The 11240-nt window shown below is 34.4% G+C and overlaps 1 protein-coding gene across 1 annotated transcript in view; it reads left to right on the forward strand.

Moving 5' to 3' along the window:
• The window catches only part of LOC145668393 (dipeptidyl peptidase 9), a gene marked incomplete in the record, with an annotated part of 122191 nt that overhangs the window by 43342 nt on the left and 67609 nt on the right, over nt 1–11240 (forward strand). Inside the window, 1 exon segment of the mRNA XM_081736182.1 lies at nt 3329–3485. Coding sequence (XP_081592308.1) covers nt 3329–3485 — 157 coding nt within the window.

An 11240-nucleotide genomic window follows, 5' to 3' on the forward strand; every position in this document is an offset into this window, starting at 1 on the left:
TCCCACTAGTGTGCCTTGCAGAATTAAGAAAAGGAGATAGATGATTAACAAATTTGAATTATTATGAAAGAATGGGTGCAATGAAAATGTGGGAGGAAACAGGAGAACCTGGAGGAAACCTCTGGACACTGTCCATAAACTCAGATGACCTGTGGTCGAACCAGGAACCCTTTGCACCAGAAGTAAGCGTTCTACCACTGCCCTTATGTGTCTCCTTCCTAAGTGATTAGTGTTACCACATTCTGATCTTACGTTAAGCTATAACTCTCCATTGCAAATAACTGTGCTGTTGAAAAGGAACGTTAAATGAGAGAAGTGGCGAATACTTTTATATGTAGAATTGATTTTATTCTTTCTCGAAAGTTTAACAAAGAGAAATTTGACACTTAAATTTCAGAAATTTTTTGAAGGATAGTGTAGTATTCTCTCGACAAGCGTTAACACTATCTTGTTTTTTATTATAACTAGTGATACTTTCGTTGAAAAAAAAAAAAAAAAGGAAAGTTGTGATCTCCGATTTGAAACATAATTTAAAAGTTACAGGTGTTGTAATATTTTTCTGACTTCGATTTTTAACTCCCAAACGTTACATGGCAGATTTCTAGCGAAAATATTGGATTGATTTGATTTGATTTGATTTTCAGTTTAGCGTCCCTTTCATCAGCGAGGTTATATGAAACGTGGACCTACAGCTTAAAGTGGGATGCCGACCACATGAATTCCTGCCGGGCATCGAACCCGGGTCTCCCACCCCAAAGACGTGTGCGCTAACCGCTTGGCCACGAGAGAGCTCGCGAAAATGCTGGAGAGACTATATACAGTTTAATTATATGATTCGTATGGTTATCGAGGAAACTTAAAATTAGATGGTGAAAGTTACAGTGTAACGTCCCTTTTCCTTATTGGATAATGGAGACTGTACATCCGCCAGAAACTGAATGAAGAGACGATATATGAGTATATTAACAATTTGATGTTCAAGATTCCCTTGTAATTTGAGTATGTAAAGCAAGCAAGTCAGAGGCCATGTTATAATTTATTTATATTAATGAAAAAGGTTAGAGTAGACTAGGATATAGGCATGAATGTTACCGATAATTGTGTTCCATACTCTTAATATCCAATTATGAGTATTATGCTTTTCTCAATAAACTACTCTGTTGTAAATTTTTATTGTTTACCTTAAAGGTGTATCTTCCATTGATTATTTTGATGCTTCGCTTGCTATATTAGCAATTGAAGTTTAGATTTGCTTTCATAAATTTGCAAGTGATCGAAAAGTCCCTCCTGATGGTCTGTGACAGACCGCACTGTTTACTGATAGTAGAAACAACTTGCTGTCGGTTATTTGTATTGTACAGTGTGTCCGTAAAGTCGCGCAACCCAAAGTTTGATTACATATATCTTTCGATCTAAGAATGATAAAGACTTGAGACAAATGTAAGCATGTTCTATGTAGTTATTTTCGAGATCATGACCAATGCAGGTCATTTTATCGCAAATTTTTGAATAAAAATTCATTTTATCAATTATGTGCAAATTCTCATTGCTTATCATTCATTAACGTAAAACACACCTGTTGCAGTAATTTTACGACAACAGTGTTGCCAGGGGCCACGTTTCTGTCAAGAAACACACCCATTTTACGGACTTGCATTAAATAGCCTTTTTATATTGCAACACTGCATCAACCTTGTCACATTTTCGCACCAATGGATAAATGTTGATGCATACTGTACATGTACACAGGAATTCACCCGCAGGAAATCAGTTTTCTGCAATTTAATATTGATTTTCTTCATTTTGTACATTTTTTATTTTACACTTACAGTAAATTCTTTCGTTACTACACAGAAACGTTACAATTTCCAGCATTGGTCATGATCTCGAAAATATCTACATAGAACATGCTTACATTTGTTTCAAGTCTCAAGTCTTTATTATTCTTAGATCAAAAGATATACGCAATCAAACTTTGGGTTGCGCGACTTTACGGACACCTGTATCTATTAATTGTGGTATTTTAACTTGGTCTGTGCTCATTTATGTTTAATGGTTAATAGTCTCGCCTTGCTTACGAAAGAGTTGGATCGTTTCCCAGTGGAAATACACTTTGCTCGTATCTCATGCTGAAAATATACTATAAACTTCAAAAAGTCAAATACATTGTAGCATGATAGACGCACATTCATTCTTTTTAAAGAATACGTCTACATGTACAAAAGAAATCCTGACTGACTAATAAACGCCTAGGCGAAACTACTTAAGCTAGAAACTTGAAATGTGGATACTATGTAGAATTTGTGACGTAAGGTACCACTGAGAAAGGATTTTTGGAAAATTCGACTTATAAAGGGGGGGAGGGGAGTCGGTGTTGCAATCATTGCAAAAAGATGTGTCCATATCTCGGAATTCTTCAAGGTTAGAGAAATGAAATTTGGTATTTCCACTTTTCATTTAAAATAATTAAGTACGTATTTCAACGTTTTTTAAATTTACTTAGAAGGAGAGAAAAGAGATATGGTGGTTCAGTTAACTGGGTCATATATACAGGGTGTATCATTTATCTTGATACGTTCCTATACATTGGCAATTTTTGAGTGTTGCAGTTGGTTGTCTTTCGTGTTTTCAGCAATGTTAATACTTATCTAGTGGGAATTACAATGCAACGACCAGCTGCTCTCGATCTCGACGATGCAACTGTTCATCTGCTGAGGAGCTTATGGAAATTAAATCTCAATCTCATAGCTAGGATTTGATTCGTGTTATTCGTTTCTTACAGACTTTTTTTTAGACCAAGAAAATACAAGGCATCAGCAGTTTCAGATACCTACATTTTAGTCGATTTAGTATTTATCATTTTCGTGTGATTTTGCGTGAAAGTGGTTAAATGGTTAAAACTCTCCCCTTGGTCTTTGAGAGGCGGATCGATTTTCTTTACTATGTGAAGACAGAGTCCATATCTTATATACAATGAAGTCTCTATGCTAAATAAATAATATATATACTCCAATCAAACAAACATTTGTGTGTCATAACATAATGATAAGTTTTATCTAATACTATATTTTAATATATTATTCTGTTAACCTGTTATTCTGCATAATACGAACTATTTCAGAATTGTCACATAATGTATGTACTCAAACTTTTTTTTTTAATAAGTAGAATTGTAATTTGAGTTGGTTCTATTTCAAATTCTTTTCAAGAAATATGAATATGAAAACATTGAATTATATTCATTTAATCTTCTTCCAAAAATTTTATCATTTTTGTAGTGTATGGGATGCTTTCTTGAAAGTATGTTTACTTAATCTCAATTTTCTAGGTAAATGATTTGCTGTATATTTTTCCTCTGGAAGATCCAAATGAAGTGAAATTCATTTGGGGTAGCGAAGAGACTGGTTTTCGTCACTTGTACCTCATCAAGGCCCAAATTTCTAATTCGTCAAATTGCTTGGATGAGTCTTCGGATCGAATGGAAAGTAAGCTTCCGACTTATTCGTTACTCAAAATTTTAATATTTTCAGTATTTCTGGTGCATGGTTTATCCTTTAATTGGAAAATTATTTTTACAGGAAGTAGCATGAGAGTCTAAAGAATGTAATGCTCTCGCTTCTATTATTTTGAACTAACTTGTAATGTTACCACACTTCGGCGTGTTTACTATGAAAATAGATAAATGAAACTTCTATTTTATGTATAGAACTCGTAAACAGTATTGTTCAAAACATAAAAACTCGCTTATTTATATATTTCTTGATATACGCAATTGAATCTACACTTGTCGTTCCAATCTCAGAAAATTAGCTGTTCAGAAAGAAATGTTAACTTCATTCGTTATAAAAATATTTTTAAAAATCATTATGTGTGAAATATTTTCTTTTGAGAATATCCTTTATTCTCTATAGACAACGTTATATTCTATTTTAACAATGTTTTGGGCTTTTGTTCGAAGCAAATAATTATTATACTATTAGAAATTACGAGATCAGATTGTAATACTAATGAGGCTTCGTTTTGTGAGACATTTTATGGAACGTATGCTTTGCATGCATGGAATAGTGCATGAGAGGGAAATAGCATGTATATTGAAATGCTAACGTTTTAAAGACATAGTTATAACATCTGAACAACTCTTAATTTTGATTACAGCCCCAACATTACTATCATTTCCTGGAGATGTTGATTCGATCATTATTTTGGATATTATTAAATCAAGTATTTCTTTTACGTTGTTAACAAATTATCACTTAGCTGCATCTGCATGTAAAAGATGAAATGTATAAGACTTAACATTATTTTGTCGAGAACTATATGCATAAATTATAATAGAATTACTGTAATCCTGGCATCTTCCTTAGTTAAGAGAAAAGAGAAAGGAGAAATTACGGGGAAAACAAGGAACAGGTACTTTCAAAAATGGTTGTTTCTGACACTGACATTGAACATTTGCTTTAGGAAAGATGACCTGTAGGCAATCGCAAGAGACACGCGCCGGAATTTTAATAGTCATGTTACTTACAATTAATCTTAATTCCAAAGTCCTATATATGTCTGTCTTTCGGCTCTTCCCTGGAGCCTTGGTCGGGGTTAAGGAAACGAAGATGTAAGTTAAGTGCAACTAAACACCCAACGAAAGAGGTAAAGTGAAACACTCATTGGGAAGAAGCAGAGCCGTGATGGCATCTCATCAGTTATGGTAGATGTTTACAGATGCGGAGATTATCTGGTTTGTGTAAACATTCAGAATTCAGCATCCTTTTATTAACCTCAAGGACTCTAGGGTTTTCAAAGTTAGCTGATATTTGAATCAGTTGAGTGATCGAAGTCTGGTTTGGATTTTTTTTTTTCAGTTATAGTCGCGGTGAGCATGTAAACGTTTAATATTTTACTTGAATAAACTAATTGCGGTATTTAAATTGGAATCTAAAATGGTATAACAACATCAAGAAAAAAAAAACAGGAAAATGCTTTGGATCCTAGTGTTCTTGTAAATGTTAAAAATACTAATAACACACTTTGTATTGAACGATATACTTATTTACAGATTTTACAGAATGAATACGTTGTCAAATAATGAGAATAAAATGGAAAGTTCGCGACAATCCATACAAAATCCGCTTCGTCAGTTTGTCCGATAGGTACCTTGTCATATGTTGTATGATATTATATGGACTTTCTGAGGGAAAGGTTGAAGTAAGATGATGCAGAGTCAGGTAAATAATGGAAATGAAGAATTCCATAGCAACAGGACCTTTGTTTTGAAATTAGGAGAGCATCCGCGCCTTTCTAAATTGATAATTTCCCGTAATTTCACTAGAATGAAATATTATATTCTAGCCCTTTTGCAAGGAAATCTGACACCACTACTCAATTGTGATACCAAAAATCTGTAACCATCAACTTGCCAACAAAGTTGGAGATCTTTTCTTTCGGTAGATTAGAGAGAAATAGTGCTTCCATTATTTAGAAAGTGTTTTAGTCTCTGGATCTAGTGACAAACTCAGTGTTTCATAAAAAAAAAATCACGAGATCAGAGCAAACGTGAAATTCTTTCTGCGTATGCAGATTTGCTTGGATGATAGTTTCCACTTGCACTATACTACGTATGAGTGTTCACTTTGTCAGTTACTTCGAATGGGTATTCAACGATCTTCTGATATGGTAGTTTCCATTTTTTTTAACGTTCTTTTCACTCAAAGGTTATGTGAGGCATGGATGGAGGTACGGTGGATCAGTGGTTGGGCTCTTGTCTCTTGTGTAAGAGACCCCTGGTTCTGTCCCAGACCATGTGAATTTGTGGTGGGCAACATTGCCCGTGGGTTTTCTCAGGGGTTTCCATTTTCTATTGCATTCTCATTCCATTAATTATTTCATTGTAATTCACTTCCATTATTCATCCGTCTTCTTTAACCTAAAGGGCATAATCGTTGAACGTTAAATTGAAAATTTCATTTCATTGCATGAAACATGGAATTTGAGCCACTGTCATCCCACTTCGGGACGCCGAACCCGAATCCCACACGAAAGTCGAGAATACAGACCATTTAGCAACGAGAGTTCTTTCTCTTGAGTTACTGTTATCAGATGATTATTCTGGTCGACCTTGAATAGGAGCCGTCTATATCTTGGTATTCCTACATTTGAGATGCCAGTGGAAATGCCATCCGGTCAATACACGGCCGTCATTAGTGGAGTATTTGGACATATTACGTTTCAAAAACAAGAAACTAATAAACGCTGTGTTCTCCACTGACTTCATTCTGACACGTTCCTGTCTGTAACCCAAACATAGTTTTTAGTTTATTGCTAGAACTGTATCACAGTAAATTTCGTCTTTGTTCTTGTATATTTTTATTACTGAAAGCTAGTACAGTGAATAATGTAACAACACTAATTTAACATTGTTATATCGAAATCACTCTGGAAATTTGAGTGAATGAGAAGACTGGGTACTTACTACTTTATACCTTCGAAAGAAACACATTACACTTTGAATATAATTATTTTTGATTTGAAGACTAAATGTGCGAAAAAACTGAAGCTTTGGCAGTGAGAAATACCATATTGCCTACTATTTCAAATCGAGCTTAGTAAGGTAAACAACATTCGAAAGCATGAAAATTTGAAATTCAGAAAGCGAAAAATACAAGACAGTCTGAGAATCAAACATGAGAGAGAGATGGGGAAGGAGGGAATGCTGCTTTCCTGATTTAGAAAGATAAATTGTTTTTGCTCATGTTTTGAATCATACAATGATGAGTTAGAGTGACGATAGGAAAGGAAAATAATGATCACTAATTTTTTGACTGACGTAATCAAAGATATTCAAAAAAACATAAGTAGAGTTACAATATTTATACACTGCGCTAACTTATACATATATTTTAAGTAAAATGCAATGTATGGGACATTTTTCTTCGTACAGCATTCAAACTTATCTATAATAAAGGTATATAAGAGGAAAGATTTGATCTAAATAGGAAAACAAAATGGTAGGAGGAGAATACGCCGCAGGATTTATTGGAGTACTGTAAGTTGTATTTTTAATAATAATAATAATATAATAATAATACAAGATTAAGAACAAAACTAATTATCGCTACGAAACCAATAATGAAATTAAACTGGTGTTCAGTGCTTATTAATGTAACTTGTAAATCGGGTGAAAAACTTGTAGCCAATCACCAAATTTACTTTAGTAAAACTATATACTGTATTGACTTACAAATCTCACATAATAATAGAAAAGGAAATATGAACATTAAACTGAAAGAATACATTAGGGATAAAAAGTGAAAAATCCAGTTTCAGACATATCAAAACACTTTATGGATAATCCACATGATGTAAATATGTTAAACTGTTGATCAAAACTGATAATTTATAGACGCACGTCATAAGATTAAGAATCACAATTTAACTTGGTAATGGAAGTATTAACAAAAGATGGGATAAGTTAACCTCCCAGGTTAGTCAACGAGAAGTATGAGGGGCGTACTGAAAATCGTGAGCAACATTCTCTCACAACCGTAACTTTATTTGTAAGTGAAACCAAATATATTATCTCAATCTACAGACCTTTCTTTCACTTTTCCACATAGTCTCCGTTTTTTACACATATTTTCCCCATCTTTCTGTAAGTTTGAAAATACCCTTGCGATAGAATTCCGTTCCAGATGCCCTTAGGCACTGACGCACTGTTTGCGGAATATCCTCCAGTGTCTCGTACCGATGGCCTCGCATCTGTTCCTTCACAAAACCGAAAAGATGGTAATCGGAGGGGGCCATGTCGGTGCTGTAGGTAGGATGTGGAAGTGCTTCCCACCTAGATCTCCTGATCTGCTCCATAGTAACGTGCAATATGCGAATACGCATTTTCCTGTTGAAGGATGAACTTATTTCCAGGACGTTTATCACGCAAGGCACGACGGAGCTTCAAAAGTGTTTGGATGTAGCGGGCAAAAGTGTTTGCTGTGAGGCTCACCTTTGATACTTGTGTTTCCATCCTTAAAATGTTTCACCCACCTCCTAACACTGCTAGCATCCATGCACACATCTCCATAGGCTCGCTACAGTCTGCGGTGAATTTCAGAAACAGATTGGTCCTCTTTAACAAGGAATTCAATCACAGCACGCTGTCGAAACGAAACATCGCTGCCCGCCATTTTAGAAATCCTGCCTGTGGTCACGCGCTAGCAACAGTGTTAACGTCTGGAAAAAAAAAAAGAAAGGTCTGTAGATTGAGATAATATACTTGGTTTCACTTACAACTAAAGATTACGGTTGTGAAAACATGTTGCTCATGACTTTCAGTATACCCCTCGTATATTACAAGAAGCATATAGAGAATGTCATATGACATACTCTTCAGTTGATTTTAAACAACTGTAGAAAGGTTAGTAAATGTAGTTGTAGAGAAATTTTCAGTTGTGTTATGCTTGTTTTTACGTTATAATATGAGAGTTATTACGAGAGTTCTACGACTAATTATAGAAGCATCAGCTGAGAGTTCCAAATTTAGTGTTACTTTTCATTATGCGCTTATTCCACTGATGAAAAAAAGTTTTGTCGAAGCCTTTCACACTGTCATCTGCAGACGTCATTATAAGTGTTAGCACCTTCCAGCTTCTTTTTGATGTTTAGGAACAGATGAAAATCAGAAAGTGCCAGATCGGGCTAATAACTTGGATGTGATGGGACAAATTTGAAGCTGCAATCGTGAATTGCTGCCTGGCGGCGACTGACTTGCGGCTAAGGATATTGTCCTGATGAGAAAGGACACCTTTTATCAGTTCCATACTGCACTTCTGCCAAACATAATCACGCAGCTTTCATAGGATGCCTACATAATCCAAAGTTAGTGTTTTCCCCTTTGAAGATAATATTTCCATCACTACCTCTCCAAATCTAAAAAACAATACTAATTGTCTTGCTGAAAGCACTGACTGGGCCTTCCTTGGAGGTGGGAGTGAGGGTTGTTTACACTGCTTGGAACTTCGTTTTGACTGGGTTGGTAATTGTGTACCCATGTCAGATCTACTGTTCTGAGTCGAGTGAGGAAGGAATCTCGTTTTGTTCGGAAAACCTGAAGGTCATTCTTTGAAATGTTGCCAGCTGGTCATTTTTGGTCACCGATTGAAAGTTTGGGTACCCGTCTCACTGAAACTTATCTCATTCCTAGGTATTGGGTGATAATTCCGTCAATGTTTGCAGTTGACTGTTATTGAAATCTGCCTGATGGTCAGTCGGCGATCATTTATGACACTTTCATGGACTTTGCAATCTCTTCCTGAGTTAGTACTTTAATGAGCGTTCCTGGTCGAGAATCTTCTTCAATGCTGGTTTTCCCCTCCAAAATTCAGCGTCTCATTTCTTTATTTTGGCATTATCACCTAGTAGTTACAATGTCGGCATGAATACCTTGTTACATCTGCAATTAACATCAAATTTGGTATTTTTTATGAAGGTTCAATGAATATGTTCTAAGTGTTTTGCATATCAAGTTGTAACATTTCTTAGAACTTGCGTAACAATCCTCGTATGTAGTTTGCCTCTCCTTTTTCTTGTCTTCGAAAAAAAAAAAAAACTGCTCGGTCTGAAATGTTGGACAAGTTGGCTTCAAATGTATGAATAGAAAGGCATGGTGAATACATTACTTCAACAAAACTTTTTAAATTAATAAATAACCCATATATTCAGTTTGTTTAGATCGTGGACTGAAGATGACTTTTAATATTTGCAAATTGCTAAAGATATAGTTAAAAAAACATGAAAAAAAAAGTTCTTTAAAAAAAATCACACGGTTACGTCGCGATTATGATTTTTTTAAAACTGTAAGTGTGGTAACATTATCAACAAATAGCATTGTATTTTCAGAAATTTGTCTATATCCATTATTTGTATGCGTTTCATGTAAAATATCAGATGTATCGTTTAGATTCCTCGTAAAAAAAGAGATTTAGTATTAGCGTATTGTTTTAATTGAATAAAAATGGGAGCCTCTGGACACGTAGCTTACTTCGGAGCTTTATTTAGAATCACTTTGACCTCACAATGAGCACAGTATTGCATAGTTAAAGAAATACACCACCAATCACAAAACAACGAAAAATAAATACGAATGCTTTAAACATCTATATAGAGTTGTGGTGCTTCGTTCAAAGCGTAGTTCGAAAAGATATGTGTATAAATTATACACTGCAAAAATGTTAATAAGAAAGATTTTAATTAATTTGCACAGTTAAATATGCATGTCAGAATTTTTTTTTCTTTTTTGTTAAAGTATAGAAAAAATATATAAATAGTAAAAAATAAAGCTCTGAAGTGTTGTAACCGGCAAACAAGTTTAGTTGGTGTGTGGATTATAAATGTACAATATATTCACAATGCTTACACGATTTTGTAACATACTAATACCTTTGGTGTGGTAGTTTGTTCAGTAAGTTTCATTACGATATTTTTTGTTTATGCTATGGTGATGGCTTCCTGGATTAAACTTCAGTACTAATACTAATCCTCTCATAAAGGAATGCAAGCAGTCTGAGATACTTCAGCAAAATTTCACTTTCCCAACGAATATGCACGTTCTACCAATTTCTTAAGCAAACAGAAAAATCATTTTGTTTAATAATATCATCGTGAACGTAGGTTTCTAAACAAAACACGGGCCAAATTTTTGCCTGCTGTTACTGATGATATAAACAAAAGAAATCCTTGTTTAATGCTTGAACTGTAGTGATTATACGGAAATCGTTTATTATTTTTATTTCTGCCTCCATTAGTGTCGAAACTATATGTATAATGTTAAAAATGGGAAAGTTTGTTAAGAGAGATCTCTGTATCCAGGACACCAATGTAAAATAAAATTTAAATTTCGTAAGTCGTTTATACTAATGCTAGTTTCATAAATTTACCAACGAAAATCGATTTAAAGTAGTAATATGCGACAGGAACGTCTAAAATTTTATTCATGGAAGCTCTGGTAAAAGTGATCGATGTCTGTCATTGTCAGTTTTGGTCTTTGACCTAGCTAGAGATGGTATAATGAGGAAAGAAAAAGAAAATATTAATAAACTAATCAATTATTGTCATTAAGAGTTGAATTCGGAACTTCTCGTTTCTGGTTTTGTTGATATATTCATTTGATCTCATTGAACATAGCAACTCGCAATATAGTTGTTTCGTAATATCTAATTCATATCATAGCAGCGGAACGTAATCTATATTCTTTATTC

Source organism: Thermobia domestica, chromosome 13, assembly GCF_964235325.1.
Source record: "Thermobia domestica chromosome 13, izTheDome1.hap1.1, whole genome shotgun sequence".
NCBI lineage: Eukaryota > Metazoa > Arthropoda > Insecta > Zygentoma > Lepismatidae > Thermobia > Thermobia domestica.